This window comes from Entelurus aequoreus, linkage group LG12 (assembly GCF_033978785.1).
Source record: "Entelurus aequoreus isolate RoL-2023_Sb linkage group LG12, RoL_Eaeq_v1.1, whole genome shotgun sequence".
NCBI classification, from domain to species: Eukaryota; Metazoa; Chordata; class Actinopteri; order Syngnathiformes; family Syngnathidae; genus Entelurus; species Entelurus aequoreus.
The window spans coordinates 34,481,341-34,500,212 of NC_084742.1; the positions used below are offsets into that span (position 1 = coordinate 34,481,341).

At 44.2% G+C, this 18,872-nt stretch overlaps 1 protein-coding gene across 1 annotated transcript in view; it reads right to left on the bottom strand.

The window, feature by feature from the left end:
- The window catches only part of LOC133662089 (FH2 domain-containing protein 1-like), a 38,459-nt gene that overhangs the window by 11,799 nt on the left and 7,788 nt on the right, over positions 1 to 18,872 (bottom strand). The window contains exon 2 of the mRNA XM_062065765.1: positions 10,176 to 10,538. Within this exon, the coding sequence (XP_061921749.1) occupies positions 10,176 to 10,412 (237 nt within the window). The 5' untranslated portion in view covers positions 10,413 to 10,538. The remainder of the gene's footprint in view (positions 1 to 10,175; positions 10,539 to 18,872) is intronic.

Sequence of the window (18,872 nt, forward strand, 5' to 3'; positions counted from 1 at the left end):
GGTTCAATATGATGTCGGTCCACCTTTTGCAGCTATTACAGCTTCAACTCTTCTGGGAAGGCTGACCACAAGGTTGTGGAGTGTGTTTATAGGAAGGTGAGGTCACACACTGATGTTGATCGAGAAGGCCTGGCTCTCAGTCTCCGTTCTAATTCATCCCAAAGGTGTTCTATCGGGTTCAGGTCAGGACTCTGTGCAGGCCAGTCAAGTTCATCCACACCGGGCTCTGTCATCCATGTCATTATAGACCTCGCTTTGTGCACTGGTGCACAGTCATGTTGGAAGAGGAAGGGGCCCGCTCCAAACTCTTCCCACAAGGTTGGGAGCATGCAATTGTCAAAAATGTTTTGGTATTCTGGAGCATTGAAATTTGCATTCACTGGAATTAAGGGGCCAAGCCCAACTCCTGAAAAACAACCCAACACCATATTTCCTCCTCCACCAAATTTCACACAGCATAATACAGTCCGAAATGTACCGTTCTCCTGGCAACCTCCAAACCCAGACTCGTCCATCAGATTGTCAGATGGAAAAGCGTGATTCATCACTCCAGAGAAGGCGTCTCCACTGCTCTAGAGTCCAGTGGTGACGTGCTTTACACCACTGCATCCGATGCTTTGCATTGGACTTGGTGATGTATGCCTTAGATGCAGCTGCTTGGCCATGGAAACCCATTCCATGAAGCTCTCTGCGTACTGTACGTGGGCTAATTGGAAGGTCACATGAAGTTTGGAGCTCTGTAGCAACTCTTTGCACTATGCGCTTTTGCATCCGCGGACCCCTCTCTGTCAGTTTACGTGGCCTACCGCTTGTGGCTGAGTTGCTGTTGTTCCCAAACTATTACATTTTCTTATAATAAAGCCGACAGTTGACTTTGGAATATTTATGAACGAGGAAATTTTACGACTGGATTTGTTGCACAGGTGGCATTCTATGACATATGACAGTTCCATGCTGGAAATCACTGAGCTCCTGAGAGCGGCCCATTCTTTCACAAATGTTTGTAGAAACAGTCTCCATACCTAAGTGCTTGATTTTATACACCTGTGGCCGGGCCAAGTGATTAGGACACCTGATTCTGATCATTTGGATGGGTGGCCGAATACATTTAGCAATATAGTGTATCTTGTCTATACTTTAGAGTAGTCAGTGTACAGCTTGTTTAGCAATACAGATGTACTATTCCCTTAAAATGAGCAAACATTATACCTCATTGGTACTTAACACTTAAGAGTGTTTTGAGTGTTATGCTTTAAGTTAAATTCGAGTTATAGGCTTCCTCGCCGTTGTAGAAGCGAAGATCCGCCCAAAACATCTTGTATTACTCGCTAGCATTAGCTTATAGCGAGAGATGGACATAGCTTGGTTTTTCCAACCAAAGCAAGTGTGAGGGACAGTGCTAGGAAGAAAAACGGACAATATTCATTGAAATAAATAAATAAATAATTAAAAACACGAGAGCGCGTGTCGCCAACTTGGTGAAGCAATTCAAACGTATCACTGCTGGTTTGCACCACAGTGAAGCAAAATGAGTCTAATGCAAGCCAAGGATGTAAAATAATAAAAGGATGTAAACAGCAGACATTTATCCGTGAAAATATGGAGAAGCTGCTAATGGTGTGTTTGACGGAGAAGCAACTGGAAGGACATACCATAGAAGTAAATGCTGTACATTATTACTACATTACTTTAGACCAGGGGGCCCCATTACGTCGATCGCGAGCTACCGGTCGATTGGCATTGAAAAAATAGACCTAAAAACTAGGGATCATCAATCTTCACTATGACGTCACTTTCGTCCCTTGATTGACATTAAAGGCACCCAAGGATCTTGTGAGATGACGCTGGCTGCAGCAAGCTCAGTGTGAAAGACAAAACACTATCAGGAAGGCGAGGAATAGACTCTCGCGCCGTACCTGCCATCAAAAACCTAAAGACCGACCATCCAGTTCCTGTCTTCACAATAAAAGTGCAGCTCCATCCTGCCTTCGCTAACAAAATAAGAGCCTCAGAAAGCTAGCGCACACAAGCTAGCAAGCTACAGATTTTTTATCAATGTATTTCTTGTCAAGGACAGACACGAGTATGGAAGCTGGACAAATACGACGCCAAAAACCAACCACTTCCATGTGGTATTGGACAGAACGTGTCACGACTGGGTTCTGCTTCTCCGGAAGGCAAAGAAAAATTGGCGCGAGCCAGACGTGAGTTTGAATACATGTTTAATTTTAACAATAAAAAAAAGGAATAAACAAAAGGCGCTCAAAGCGGAGGTAAAAAACTTGACTAGGAAAACAAAAGGCGCGCACAAAGGCGGAAATACAAAACTTGGTAATAAACACAAAACTTGCACAAATACATAAACTATGAACAATTAAACAAAAACACTAACTGTGGCATAAATGAACAAAAGTTACTTGGCAAAGAACTGTGACATGACATGAAGCAGAGTGCTGAAATAGTGTGAGGACGCCAGGACGAACAACAGAAACAGACAGATTTAAATAGTGACGTGATCAGTGAAAACAGGTGCGTGACAAGACAGGTGAACAGGTGCGTGACATGACAGGTGAAAACTAATGGGTGACCATGGAAACCAAACCAAACAAGGAAGTGCAACCAGGAACTAAAAAGAGTCCAAAAAACAAACACATGGCCAAAACAAAAACACGAACAGACATGACGCATGACCAAAACAAAAACATGAACAGACATGACAGAACCCCCCCCCTTACGGACAGATCCCAGATGTCCAAAAAACAGGATCAAGAGTCATGGGAGGGCGGGAGGGGGATGTGGCGGTGGGTCGCCAGGCCAAGTGGCCCCGAATCCACCGAGGCATAGTCATGTGGCGGCGGCGAGTGGAACGCCGCCGCCACAGGCGAGGTGGGCGACCTGGGAAGGGCCACATGCGTGGCCGACTAAGAGGTGGGCGCACTTGGCGTGGCGGACGACTAGGTAGTGGCCACATTCGTGGCCGACGAGGAGGCAGGCGCGTCGTCGTCGTTGCAGGCGTGGAAGCAGCCGATGACGCAGGTGCAGCAGACGAAGCAGGCAGCGAAGCTCGGCGTGGTGCGTCAGGCGGAGAGTCTCTGCGTGGCGGGTCTTGGCGAGGGTCTTGGTCTTGGCGTGGGGGGTCTTGGTCTTGGTCTTGGCGTGGGGGGTCTTGGTCTTGGTCTTGGTGTTGGCATGGTTGGTCTTGGACTTGGCGTGGTTGGTCTTGGTCTTGGACTTGGCGTGGTTGGTCTTGGTCTTGGACTTGGCGGGGTTGGTCTTGGACTTGGTCTTGGCGTGGTTGGTCTTGGACTTGGTCTTGGCGTGGTTGGTCTTGGACTTGGTCTTGGTGTGGCAGTGCTAGGACTTGGTCTTGGTTTTGGCGTGGAGCTGCGACTGGCGGCACTGGGCGTCGTGGAGCTGCGACTGGCGGCACTGGGCATCGTGGAGCTGCGACTGGCGGCACTGGGCGTCGTGGAGCTGCGACTGGCGGCACGGAGCGTTGTGAAGCTACGACTGGCGGCACTTGGCGTCGTGAAGCTGCGTCGTCGTCGTTGCAGGCGTGGAAGCAGCCGATGACGCAGGTGCAGCAGACGAAGCAGGCAGCGAAGCTCGGCGTGGTGCGTCAGGCGGAGAGTCTCTGCGTGGTTGGTCTTGGTCTTGGACTTGGCGTGGTTGGTCTTGGTCTTGGACTTGGCGGGGTTGGTCTTGGACTTGGTCTTGGCGTGGTTGGTCTTGGCGTGGTTGGTCTTGGACTTGGTCTTGGCGTGGTTGGTCTTGGACTTGGTCTTGGTGTGGCAGTGCTTGGACTTGGTCTTGGTTTTGGCGTGGAGCTGCGACTGGCGGCACTGGGCGTCGTGGAGCTGCGACTGGCGGCACTGGGCATCGTGGAGCTGCGACTGGCGGCACTGGGCGTCGTGGAGCTGCGACTGGCGGCACGGAGCGTTGTGAAGCTACGACTGGCGGCACTTGGCGTCGTGAAGCTGCGACTGGCGGCACTTGGCGTCGTGAAGCTGCGACTGGCGGCACTTGGCGTCGTGAAGCTGCGACTGGCGGCACTTGGCGTCGTGAAGCTGCGACTGGCGGCACTTGGCGTCGTGAAGCTGCGACTGGCGGCACTTGGCGTCGTGAAGCTGCGACTGGCGGCACTTGGCGTCGTGAAGCTGCGACTGGCGGCACTTGGCGTCGTGGAGCTGCGACTGGCGGCACTTGGCGTCGTGGAGCTGCGACTGGCGGCGCTTGGCGTGGAGCTGCGACTGGCGGCGCTTGGCGTGGAGCAGGTACTGGTGGCGCTTGGCGTGGAGCAGGTACTGGTGGCGCTTGGCGTGGAGCAGGTGGAGCAGGTACTGGTGGCGCTTGGCGTGGAGCAGGTACTGGTGGCGCTTGGCATGGTGGGGCTTGGCGTGGAGCTGGGCGTGGAGCAGGTGGAGGTGGCCTAGCTGGAGGCTGTGGCTTGGCATGGCGAAAGACTGGTGGTGGGGGCCGTGCTGGTGGCTGCGGCTTGGCAGGTCGAAAGACAGGTGGTGGTGGCCGAGCTGGAGGCTGTGGCTTGGCATGGCGATGCTGAACCACCCCACCTGAACATTTCCCAGCCCTAGCCCCCCCCCTCAAGGAGCGGATACCAGACGCGCTCCCCGCTGTCTGGAACCGTTTTTTGGGGTGGGTGGAGGGAGGTCAGGAGGGGGGTAAAATCCTCCCCTATCAATTGTCCAAAATGTCTCTCTTTTTGTACCTGGGATCGAGGGGGTGAAAAAAAAAAAAATTGTGACTTGGGCGTGGCTTGAGTCCTGGGGGACGGGGCATGAAATTCAGATGGCTGTGACTGATATGCTCTAATGTCCAAAATCATGTTCTGATAATATTTGATCATAGAAACAGAGTCCTTTGTTGAGGGCGGCTGATCAAAAGTAAAAGAGTTCAGAGAAAAAAAATCTTGAGCTGTGATGTCATCAGGGTGAAGCCGGGCTGCCTGTGGCTTGCTTCCGCCCGGAGGGGGAGGAGCTTGCGGGAGTGAGGCGTCCTCTTTGTTTGCGGAAGCCCTCCCTGACGTCCTTCGTCGGGAGCGGCGCTTCCGGGATTGCGGTGACGCAGCGCAGTCCTCGGACCAAATGGAGTCTCTGTACTCCATGGAGGAGTAGCGCAGCGATTCCTCCTCCATGGCGCGGAGGACCTCCCTCGCTGCCTCGTCAAAATTGTCCAATTTTTTTGCGGAGAAACTCTTCTGCTGGCGTCCTACTGTCACGACTGGGTTCTTGGGTTTTGCTTCTCCGGAAGGCAAAGGAAAATTGGCGCGAGCCAGACGTGAGTTTGAATACATGTTTAATTTTAACAATAAAAAAAAGGAATAAACAAAAGGCGCTCAAAGCGGAGGTAAAAAACTTGACTAGGAAAACAAAAGGCGCGCACAAAGGCGGAAATACAAAACTTGGTAATAAACACAAAACTTGCACAAATGCATAAACTATGAACAATTAAACAAAAACACTAACTGTGGCATAAATGAACAAAAGTTACTTGGCAAAGAACTGTGACATGACATGAAGCAGAGTGCTGAAATAGTGTGAGGACGCCAGGACGAACAACAGAAACAGACAGATTTAAATAGTGACGTGATCAGTGAAAACAGGTGCGTGACAAGACAGGTGAACAGGTGCGTGACATGACAGGTGAAAACTAATGGGTGACCATGGAAACCAAACCAAACAAGGAAGTGCAACCAGGAACTAAAAAGAGTCCAAAAAACAAACACGTGACCAAAACAAAAACATGAACAGACATGACGCATGACCAAAACAAAAACATGAACAGACATGACAGAACGGAGGACTTTTTTTCTCCTCCACAAAGTAAGTTCGAAAATGTAGAAGTTATCAGCCCAACTGTGAATCCTGTCTTGATTTCAATCAATGCAAGTCATCAGAATCAGGTAACACACCAACTCATATTCTCGTCTTCATGAAAGAAGTGTATCTATATGTGTTACACATCCTTGTATTTTCATTAAAAGATGAGCTTCAAGAGGTAGTCATCTGAAATGGCTTTCACTTCACAGGTGTGCTTGAAGCTCTTTGAGAGAATGGCAAGAGTGTGCAAAGCACTAATCAGAGCAAAGGGTGGCTATTTTGAAGAAATATTAGAATATAAAACATGTTTTCAATTATTTCACTTTTTTTGGTTAAGTACATAACTCCACATGTGTTCAATCATAGTTTTGATGCCTTCAGTGACAATCTACAATGTAAATAGTCATGAAAATAAAGAAAACAAATTGAATTATAAGGCGTGTCCAAACTTTTGGCCTGTACTGTATATATTCACACACATTTGAAAATGAGGAGATCACCTCGACTTGGTCATTTGAAAAGTAGCTCACCTCCTGAAAAAGTGTGGACACCCCTGCTTTAGGCCAGTGTTTTTCAACCACTGTGCCACGGCACACTAGTGTGACATGAGACACAGTCTGGTGTGCCGTGGGAGATTATCTAATTTCACCTATTTAGGTTAAAAATATTTTTTGCAAACCAGTAATTATAGTCTGCAAATTATGTGTTGTTGTTGAGTGTCTGTGCTGTCTAGAGCTCGGCGGAGTAACCGTGTTATACTCTTCCATATCAGTAGGTGGTAGTCGGTAGCTAATTGCTTTTTAGATGTCGGAAACAGCGGGAAGCAGCGTGCAAGTAAAGAGGTATCTAATGCTTAAACCAAAAATAAACAAAAGGTGAGTGCCCCTAAGAAAAGGCATTGAAGCTTAGGGAAAGCTATGCAGAACGAAACTAAAACTGAACTGGCTACAAAGTAAACAAAAACAGAATGCTGGATGACAGCAAAGACTTACAGCGTGTGGAGCAGACGGCGTCCACAAAGTACATCCGTACATGACATGACAATCAACACCAAAATAGGAGCGCAAGACAAGAACTAAAACACTACACACAGGAAAACACAGAAAAACTCAAAATAAGTCAGGGCGGGATGTGACAGGTCGTGACAGTAGACCTACTTTGAGACAAATGCTATAGTGATGCATGCTTGGTTATGGTTATGGTTGGAATTCATATCCGACAATTGCGACAACGACTTTTTACTGTCAACTGAGTTTCGTTTTTAACGATTTCTGCTGGTGGTGTGCCTCCGGATTTTTTCAACGCAAAAAATGTGTCTTGGCTCAAAAAAGGTTGAAAAACACTGCTTTAGGCAATACTGTACTTGATTGTTCTACATTCTGTTGTATTGTTTTTAATGTGGAAATACTGTCAAAGTGTTTGAGTACCTTGAAGGTAGAAAAGCGCTATACAAGTATAACCCAAGAAGAATATAATATTTCTAATCTAAAAGTGTGTTTTGCTTTTTAAAAGGCATGTTACATGATAAAAGTGTGCTGTTTTGTTGGGGGGGTTTGGGCAGGCACCAATCAAAAGTTAAAGTTAAAGTACCAATGATTGTCACACACACACTAGGTGTGGTGATATTTGTCCTCTGCATTTGACCCATTCCCTTGTTCACCCCCTGGGAGGTGAGGGGAGCAGTGGGCAGCAGCGGTGCCGCGCCCGTGAATCAGTTTTGGTGATTTAACCCCCAATTCCAACCCTTGATGCTGAGTGCCAAGCAGGTAGGTAATGGGTCGCATTTTTATAGTCTTTGGCATGACTCGGCCGGGGTTTGAACTCACAACCTACCGATCTCAGGGCGGACACTCTAACCACTAGGCCACTGAGTGATTGATTTCAATTTTTGTTTCTGTGGGAGACGATTATTATTAAATGTTTTGAGTTAAGAGCTCTGTCACAGAACCAATTAAGTGCGTAGGTTGAGGTACTACTGTGTTGTGTTGTTTGAATATCTGGCAACGCAAGCAAGTTCATTCTGTCTGGCCTACAGTCAAGCATGGTGGTGGTGGTGTCATGGTTTGGGGGTGCATGGGTGCTGCCACTACTGGGGAGCTGGGGAACAAGGATCACAGTGTAAGCGCCATTGTTATCCAGCACTGCTTTGATCCTCTTGGACATGGACTTGAGCGGAGAGACACATGTTCCTTTCACTTGAGAATACACCACATATGTTTCATTGTGCTCAGGTGTAGAGGAAACATACTTGGACACTCCATCATCTCCACCTTAAGCTTCCTCAGCCAGGCACTTGATTATCTTGGAGGTGTGCTTGGCTTCTTTACTATTTAAATAAATGCCATGCGACCCAGTTTCTAACTTTTTAATGTCATGGTACATGTCAATTAGGGATGGACAATATGGCCTGAAATCTATATCGCGATGTATTTTGCAGCCTTGTGCGCTAACAATATATACATCACAATATATTATTTGGTATGTCAATTGCAATAGAACCATTTCAAAACAGGTTGAAAGGCTCCTAATTTGGCTGCTGACGTATGCGGTAACATATTGCGTCATTTCCAGTTGTATTCCTCAAAACAATTATGTTGCTTATTTTGTGTTTTTTTTAAATCTACATTTCTGTTAAAATGTAAAACGCACTGATTCTTTTGTTGTATGGCTGCTTTACATTATTTTTGGGCGATACTAGAAAGTAGTTACAGGGTCATATCATAGTTGATGCTGATATTTAAAAATTTCGAGACCATTGAATGATTACATTTTTGATCACAATTATAATTAGACAAAAACACAGGATGGCGGTGTAACAATAATGATTATATATTTGAATTACTTCCTATTACTGGCTCTGATGTAAGTCTTTTGGTGTTTGCCTCTAAGACTCTCCTGTTTCCAGGGTCTTATTTTCTAAGTTTGTAAAAAAAATAAATAAATATCAAAAACAACATAAGATTTTGTGATAATAAAAAAATATCCATCTTCTAACTGTGGTATAAACTGTACACTGATGCTATATTTGATATCGTTACTGTCGAGATTTGTCTCTATCCGCCCACATATGTTCACATTCAAGAGCTCTAGCTTAGCGGTTAGCATATCCTCCTATGGTGTGTAGTGTAGCATGCTTAGCTATTCCTCGTCCTCCTTGGATGATACTTGTAAGAAACATAGTTTATTTGCCACCATGGCGTTGAGGATTGCTGACTTAGAAGCAGCGTTGCACTCTGGAGGGACGTTAGCCGCTCGTAAGAATGCTACATTGTGGCGAGGACGCGGCCGTTATCTGGTCTTTGTCAAATGTTCCGGACACACTAGAATGTGTCATCGACATGCATTGTAAAGATCGTCAGCCAAAATTGTAAAATTTTTATTGTCTTTATCGCGTAATCCTAATGTCAACTACTGCATTTCTATTGCAGTCTTTCAGCAAATAAAAACGCTATTTCAAAAATTCCGATAAAGTACATTTGCGACTTGTTGGCGTTTCCGTTAAAGGGTGTTTTGCGTCATGAGCTGTAATTCTCGTAAAAATCTCATCCCGCGAGACTCAACTTTGAGGAAGATATTGCAGCCAGCGCTGATGTCAATAGATGACGAAGGCAGTGGGTGATCGATCAAAGGTAACGTCCTTACGGCCCCCTTGACACTTATTTGGGCATGTGGGTCTCCCAGAGCCTGCGAGTAGGCCTCTATGGTGGGAAAGTGACCTGCGAGATGGGCTGGTGCCGCGGTGCCGCCTCGCTTGCCCCCAGGCCGACCGATCGGAAGCAAGACCAATCTGACCTGTCCTGCATGGTAGCACCGCCAGTTCGGTGTTTAGGTGACCTCTAAATGTGAAAAAATTGTTTCCGTCATAATTTTGCAAAAAACCTAAATATCAAAACGTCTCAAAAACCACCTCATCAACATTTTTTTAGCGATATTTGAGAGCTTTTTCGAAATATGTGTGTTTCCATTACCAGTTTCTTATTGCGATGTTTAGGTTTTGCACATTTCTAAGGCTAATGGAAACGCAGTTAATGAACCGTAGCTTTACAGCACTCATGCAACCCCAGACCGTGATGCTACCACCACCATGCTGGGTTCTATAGACAAGACACAATTATCTTGCTACTCATTTGTAATGCCGGTTAATTAGACAACAATGGATGTGCGTTGACTAATTTTCAGAGGCTAGTAAATCTATATCGCTACACAAGCTGTACATTGACTACTCTAAAGTATATCCAAGTTGACTTTGTCCTTTGACAAGATGTACTGGAATACAAACAGTAAGATACTGTATATGTTGGGTTGCTGTGTTCAACTCTACCACATACAAATCCATACCTGCTCCTCTGGGATGGTTTTCCAGAAGAAGCTTCTCACCCTCTTCTTGCTCCTCAGGCCTCCTGTGGGGTCTCCCGGTGTGGGGAGCAAGGGGGGAGGAGGAGGTGGCGGCGGCGGGGGCGGTGGAGGCGGCGGCGGCGGCGGCGGTGGTGGTGGTCCCTCCATATTAGTTCTGTCCTCCAGGAAAGAGAGTGCCTTGCTGTCATTGGCCGGCGAGGCGCTGTCCATCACGTGCATCCCAATAGCCAATTGGACGAGAGTGGCGTGAGAGGCGGGGCGACCAAGACACAGAGGTGATGGGCAGACATGACGAAATTAGGGGCCGACAGGAAAGTGATGACAGCTCATGGCACATCCCACCGTCTGGGTGGAATACAGCAAAGAATAACAACCATGAAACTCCACATCCCATCATGCTTTTCTGCCCCTCAATGAAAGTCAATTGAAGGCTGGTTGTTTTTGGATTTTCATTAAATCCGCTGCAGTTCAACTACAAGGTCAAAGTTTGAATAAGAACATATTTATTTGTTAGACAGAAAATACTCTCACTGTCGGTGTGTGTGTGTGTGTGTGAGCCACATTGACTTACGTAGTTTGCAAGCTTACACAAAAGTGTACAATTTACCTTAGAGCGTGCATGTGAGTGTGTGTGTGCGTGCATGCGCCCCCTGAAACCTGCCTGGCTTGTTTTGTCAGCACATGCAAACATCTTTCTTCATCCTTCTTACATCATTTACACCCTTCCACACACTCCCAGCCATGTGTGAGCAAGAACACACTGAAGCAGCCATCTTTTCTCTTTTCTGTGTACAATAAATGAAATATACACTTCTTCAAAATGTCCCATTGTTCCTCTGATAAATCATTAACACACACACTCACACACACGCCCCATTGTGACGGAAAACGTGTCAAAAAAAGAAGTACATTTCCAGCGGATGAATTGAAGACGAGTGTGTACTGTATGTGTTTGATCAGGCAGGTGCAGCGTCCAATCACATCCAAGCATCATTCAAACACGGAGTGGTTGAATTATCTCCTTAAAGATAGTTATAATGTTATGATTTTGAGCTCAATGCCCCAAAACTTGGAAAGCTATAAACCAGGGGTCCCCAAACTACGGCCGGATCCGGCCCGCCAGTGTCCAAAATCCGGCCTGCGGGAAGTCCCAAGTTTAAAAAAAAAGCCGCTCAGGCAAATCATATTGTCTAAAAATGCATTTTCCCATCGATAACGTGACATCATCTCACTCTGAATATATATATATATATATACCGTATTTTTCGGACTATAAGTCGCAGTTTTTTTCATAGTTTGGCCGGGGGTGCGACTTATACTCAGGAGCGACTTATGTGTGAAATTATTAACACATTACCGTAAAATATCAAATAATATTATTTAGCTCATTCACGTAAGAGACTAGACGTATAAGATTTAATCGGATTTAGCGATTAGGAGTGACAGATTGTTTGGTAAACGTATAGCATGTTCTATATGTTATAGTTATTTGAATGACTCTTACCATAATATGTTACGTTAACATACCAGGCACGTTCTCAGTTGGTTATTTATGCGTCATATAACGTACACTTATTCAGCCTGTTGTTCACTATTCTTTATTTATTTTAAATTGCCTTTCAAATGTCTATTCTTGGTGTTGGGTTTTATCAAATACATTTCCCCAAAAAATGCGACTTATACTCCAGTACGACTTACACATGTTTTTTTCCTTCTTTATTATGCATTTTCGGCCGGTGCGATTTATACTCCGGAGCGACTTATACTCCGAAAAATACGGTATATATATATATATATATATATATATATATATATATATATATATATATATATATATATATACATACATATACACAGCCCGGCAATTTTTTTTACCCCAAAATCAAAACGATTGGGGACCCATGCTATAAACCATATTATGAAAAACTACAAATAGGCTGGATTTTCACAGTTGCCAATTGGCTTTTTGTATACGGGTCATTAATGAGGCAGGAAAAGCGTGTGGGTTCTATAGATGCCAGTGCTGGTGTTGCCACCTGCTGCCATGGCGACCGACCCGCGTGTTTCCAATCGCCATGGTAACAGAGCGAGTGGTAAACAATGACGGTTTGTTTATTTGGCCGACAACAAAAATCAGGGCCGGTGTGCGTTTGTGAGCAACACAATGGTTTCCTCCTGATTGGTAGTCAGAGTAAATGAAAGTGACAGGAGACCATTTGACGACCAGATGACATCATCATAAAAAATGGATGGGGCCTCCAATACAATTATGTATTTGTACAGCAACATGTTAGTGTAAAGCATAAAACAAGGCTGCAAAATCTATATCGATGTACAAACCCTGTTTCCATATGAGTTGGGAAATTGTGTTAGATGTAAATATAAACGGAATACAATGATTTGCAAATCATTTTCAACCCATATTCAGTTGAATATGCTACAAAGACAACACATTTGATGTTCAAACTGATAAATATATTTTTTTTTTCAAACAATCATTAACTTTAGAATTTGATGCCAGCAACATGTGACAAAGAAGTTGGGAAAGGTGGCAATAAATACTGATAAAGTTGAGGAATGCTCATCAAACACTTATTTGGAACATCCCACAGGTGAACAGGCAAATTGGGAACAGGTGGGTGCCATTATTGGGTATAAAAGTAGATTCCATGAAATGCTCAGTCATTCACAAACAAGGATGGGGCGAGGGTCACCACTTTGTCAACAAATGCGTGAGCAAATTGTTGAACAGTTTAAGAAAAACCTTTCTCAACCAGTTATTGCAAGGAATTTAGGGATTTCACCATCTACCATGATACCATATCATCAAAGGGTTCAGAAAATCTGGAGAAATCACTGCACGTAAGCAGCTAAGCCCGTGACCTTCGATCCCTCAGGCTGTACTGCATCAACAAGCGACATCAGTGTGTAAAGGATATCACCACATGGGCTCAGGAACACTTCAGAAACCCACTGTCAGTAACTACAGTTGGTCGCTACATCTGTAAGTGCAAGTTAAAACTCTCCTATGCAAGGCGAAAACCGTTTATCAACAACACCCAGAAACGCTGTCGGCTTCGCTGGGCCTGAGCTCGTCTAAGATTAATAAATAAATGATAAATGGGTTATACTTGTATAGCGCTTTTCTACCTTCAAGGTACTCAAAGCACTTTGACAGTATTTCCACATTTACCCATTCACACACACATTCACACACTGATGGCGGGAGCTGCCATGCAAGGCGCTAACCAGCAGCCATCAGAGGCAAAGGGTGAAGTGTCTTGCCCAAGGACACAACGGACGTGACTAGGAAGGTAGAAGGTGGGAATTGAACCCCAGTAACCAGCAACACTCCGATTGCTGGCACAGCCACTCTACCAACTTCGCCACGCCGTCCCTAGATGGACTGATACAAAGTGGAAAAGTGTTCTGTGGTCTGACGAGTCCACATTTCAAATTGTTTTTGGAAACTGTGGACGTCGTGTCCTCCGGACCAAAGAGGAAAAGAACCATTCGGATTGTTATAGGCGCAAAGTGTAAAAGCCAGCATCTGTGATGGTATGGGGGTGTATTAGTGCCCAAGACATGGGTAACTTACACATCTGTGAAGGCGCCATTAATGCTGAAAGGTACATAGAGGTTTTGGAGCAACATCTGTTGCCATCCAAGCAACGTTACCATGGACGCCCCTGCTTATTTCAGCAAGACAATGCCAAGCCAAGTGTTACATCAACGTGGCTTCATAGTAAAAGAGTGCGGGTACTAGACTGGCCTGCCTGTAATCCAGACCTGTCTCCCATTGAAAATGTGTGGCGCATTATGAAGCCTAAAATACAACAACTTAAGCTGTACATCAAGCAGGAATGGGAAAGAATTCCACCTGAGAAGCTTAAAAAATGTGTCTTCTCAGTTCCCAAACGTTTACTGAGTGTTGTTAAAAGGAAAGGCCATGTAACACAGTGGTGAACATGCCCTTTCCCAACTACTTTGGCACGTGTTGCAGCCATGAAATTCTAAGTTAATTATAATTTGAAAAAAAAAAAAAAAAAGTTTATGAGTTTGAACATCAAATATCTTGTCTTTGTGGAGCATTCAATTGAATATGGGTTGAAAAGGATTTGCAAATCATTGTATTCCGTTTATATTTACATCTAACACAATTTCCCAACTCATATGGAAACAGGGTTTGTATTTCCATTAAGATAAATAATCCAAATCTACCCATGACGAACCTTTAGTGTTGTGTGAGCGCACAACTGTTGTGTACTCTTGTCAGCGCCTCTCTGCTGACCTCATTATCATCCTTTACTCCACATTCCGAAAGTTAACGCGGACACAGGAGTGGACCCCGTGGAGGTCCTGATGGTGGTCTACACGTGAGGCCTGACGCAAGTGGAGTCTCTTGGAAAAGGAAGGGGCGTTCAAAGAGCACGTTTAGAGCTTGTTAAACAGGATTGTTCTGTGGGCCGTCAGAACAGGCCGTCCACTCCTTACATTCACGGCGGGAACCTAACACCGCGCTGGAACGACTCAACGTGATACCTCACTTCTGCTTTTCAATTCTGCACTCGCACAACTCTTTTGGGAACGGGCAAATATTGACACTACAAATTCATCTGACCTCTCTCTCTCTCTCTCTTGAACATACACACAAACACACACCTTGAAGACACACAAATGACAGATGACTCACGGCGGCCAGATGAAAAACATAATTGAGAAGTGTCACGCGCAAACAGGCTAAATAGTTATTTGATACCATTATAACGCCACATTGTCCTGACCCAACACTTCAAGGGAGTCTTTGTAGCATACATGTCATTTAGAATATCCTCAAAGGTTTATCAGCATTGGGCAAACGGTATATGACTTATGGTCACTTAGACTTAGACAAACTTTAATGATCCACAAGGGAAATTGTTGGGTTGCTAAAACTAGGGCAGGGGTCGGCAACCCAACACGTCGAAAGAGCCCTATTGGACCAAAAATACAAAAAACTAATCAGTCTGGAGCCACAAAAAATTAAAAGCCGTATATAAGTCTTATAATGAAGGCAACACATGACATAAGTGTCTATATTAGCTATAATAGCCTACTATCAAAACGATTGTGTTGCAGGCTGAAGCAAATCTTTGTTGACAGAAATGTTGAAATTTAATATTTATTCTACACATTTTTACAACATTAGAAACCATTAGTAAATCAGAGGCTACTCAGAAGGTGAGATAACTACTGGAAATTACTGGCTTTTAATGGCCAAAGGTGAAGATGTGTGTGTCCAAGTTAAAGGAAACGGCGGGCTGTCTTCTTTTAATAGATTTATAACAATCTTTGGCAAGCTCGGTAATGTTTGCTGTGGTCTGGAACACCATGGCACATAAAGAACTATCTGAAATGCAGCCAATATTACATACATATAACGTGTCATGAGACATGCAAAACTAAATTATATACAAAGAGGATACAAGTAAAGTATATTAAATTAGCTCAAATATACCTACAATTGAGGCATTATGATGCAATATGTACATACAGCTAGCTTAAATAGCCTGATTAGCACTCCAACAAGGCAATAACATCAACAAAGCGCACCTTTGTGCATTCACGCACAGCATGAAACTTTTGGTGGACAAAATGAGAAGGAGTGGAAGATTTTACATGTAAACAAACTGTTGCGTCACAGACCACACTTTGGTGAGTTCAAGAACCGCCGAAATTAGTTGGACAAAACGATGTTCACCAAATACTTTTATCAGTGAAGCATACACACAAACATATTAAACAGTGGGCTTTCTAACAATTGGGAAGGTTTGTGTCACGTTTGTCCTCAAACAAAAAAAACATACTAAAACAAAAAAATAATTTTACCCCCATCTTTTTCCATTTTCAATCCTTTTTTAATTATGCTCCAGGGAGCCACTAGGGTGGCACTAAAGAGCCGCATGCTGCTCGAGAGCCGCAGATTGCTGACCCCCGGACTAGAGCATGGCCCTCATATCAGTCTATTGTCAGCAAAAGAACAAGTATCGGATGATATCGGCTTGCATCTCAAATCTCAGATACAAGCTCCGTTGCAAAAGTCCTGCAGAGTGTTTACTTGTGCAAAGCTGGACAGCGAGTTAACATCTAAATGTCCTCCAATTAGCACATAAGGTTGATCTTTTGCTGCATTGTAGTCATTTACAGAAGTTAAACATGGCAGGCTATACTCCACAGGCTACAATGAGCGAGTGCACAGGTGTCCTTGATTCAGTTCTTCTCAAATAATGCCATGCCAGGTGAGGCATGTGTAACCCCCGGAGAAGATGTTATCAGTATCATGCAGTATAATCCTGCAAACCCTGCATAGAAAATATGTGCACCACAAAATGTGCACCTTGTAGCCACCAATACTGGCTTCCTCATTTTGATAAAAAGAAAAAAAATCAACACAAATTGTTTTATTCATTTTTTGTCACGGCACATGCGCAATACCGCATGTCTTCTGCTGCAAGCTCTGCTGGCACCTCCGCTAGAAGCGCGCCGGGACACGCCCCTGCTCGCTCTGCCCGCATCACGGCATCACGCTTGCAAATCTGCAAGCAATCACTAATCAGCGCACCTGGGACTAATGAAAACAGACAGCATAAAGACCAGCAGACCCGAAGATCCAGTGCCGGAACGTAGTTCACTCTTCATAGTAAGCATCCCGTCTCTGGCTTCCCTCCTGCGTACTTGCTCTCTCTGTGTCTTCCCTGTGCTTGTGTCTTATGTCCCTTGTGTTCCCCGCTGTGTTTTCCCTGTGTCCCGCGATCGAGCTGTGCGCCTCGACTTCCCTCTGGATTCTGGACTGCCTCCCTCGATCCTCGACCCCTGCTTGGACACAGACCTCGTTGCTTCTCTCCAGCCCCCGACCTCTTGCTTGCCCACGGACTGCCTTCTCGCCTAGCCCCTTTGGTCTGACGAAGGATTCACCCAACACGCACTTACAACAACCACTGGTAACATTTACATTGTTAATTCTACACATCGTCTTGCACCATTCACGTTTAGTAGCATACACACCCCAGCACTTCAATTCATAAAATAAAATAAAATAAAACATACATTGCATAAATAAATAATTGAGGTTAGGGTTAGAATATAAATAAATAAATGCATGAATAAATAAATAAATAAACATACTTTAAAATTTGCAACGATTTACGGTTTATAAAACAAGCTCAAAACCTATAATTTATTCAGTGAGTAAATGAATGCATACATTTAAAAGCTAAACCAAAAACACTCCAATGATTCTCTGGTAAAATACTACAGTCTTCCATTGCCAAACTCACCACGCTGCATACTGTATGTTGTATTGAAAGACTATCCATGGGTCAATGTGGGCAACATTGGTTGCTCAATAACCAATCTTTTGCAAGAAAAGTAAGACTATTGTAATTTGTTATCTTATTCCAGGTGTGTGGCTAGCGTATTCCAGTCTGTTGTTGCTTCAGTACAGAAAGCAGACTGGGCAAGATTAATATTTTGTGTAAATATTAACCGTCCCTTTGGAAGCCAACCTTAAGGCCCCGGCTTTAGACTCAGAGCAGAGCATCACATTCTTCAAAGGGGGGGCAGCATTGTGGATTATTTGAAACATAACAATTATATGTTCAAAACTGAGTATGTTATATTTAGAGAGAATGTTACAATGGTGGTATTGTCTTGTTTTTTTTTATCCAGTATTTTCGATGCTCGTCCGTACAGTGATCTAACTGGCTTTTAGCTGGTTTGATTTATAACACTTTTATAGAACAAAAGTATATTGTTTGCCATTTAAAACAGGACAAGTATACAATAACTATATATGCAGATTACTTAGGAGAAATATAACCCCAGAGAAAAATGCATTTTGAAAGATGTGTGTGCACGTACAACATGTAAAACCTTTAGTACATCAGTATGTGGAATTAAATGATGGAAAGGATTAAGCAAAGAAGTCAAACAATGTACTAAGATGATTCACTTTTAAGAAAAAGTGTTAACAAAGTACTCCTTTTCGAAAATGTTCTAAACAGAAGTAGATGCATGTTCGAAATAAACTTAAACCAGTATTGGTATTGATGTAACTCAGCTAGTTCAGTCAGCCCCCGTGCCTTTTTAACACATTCCGCACGGGGAAGCAAACCCTGGTCGTTAGCGTGAGAGGCGAGTGTGCTGACCACTGAGCCAAAAGACCAAGCTGCCATTCCAGCAGCCAGCACTACTCTTGAAGTCGTCGGAGAGTGAGGTTTTAGTAAGGCACACCTGGCCCATCACACTGGCTAGCCCAGGGGTCGGCATCCTAAAATGTTTAAAGAGCCATATTGGACCAAAAATACGAAAACAAAAATCTGTTTGAAGCCGCAAAAAATTAAAAGGTGTTATCATGAAGGCAACACATGATGTAAGTGTCTATATTAGCTAAATTTGCCAACTATCAAAGGCTGACACAAATCTTTGTTGACAGAAATGTTGTTTTTTAATTTTTATTGTACACATTTTTCCAACATTGGAAATCATTAGTAAATCCTGGAAAACGCCTGGAAATTACTGGCTTAGAATGGCCAATGGTACAGATGTGTGTGTCCAAGTTAAAGGAAACGGCAGGCGGTCTTCTTCTAAAGGATTTATTACAACCTTTGCAAGCTGGGTAACATTTGCTGTGGTCTGGAA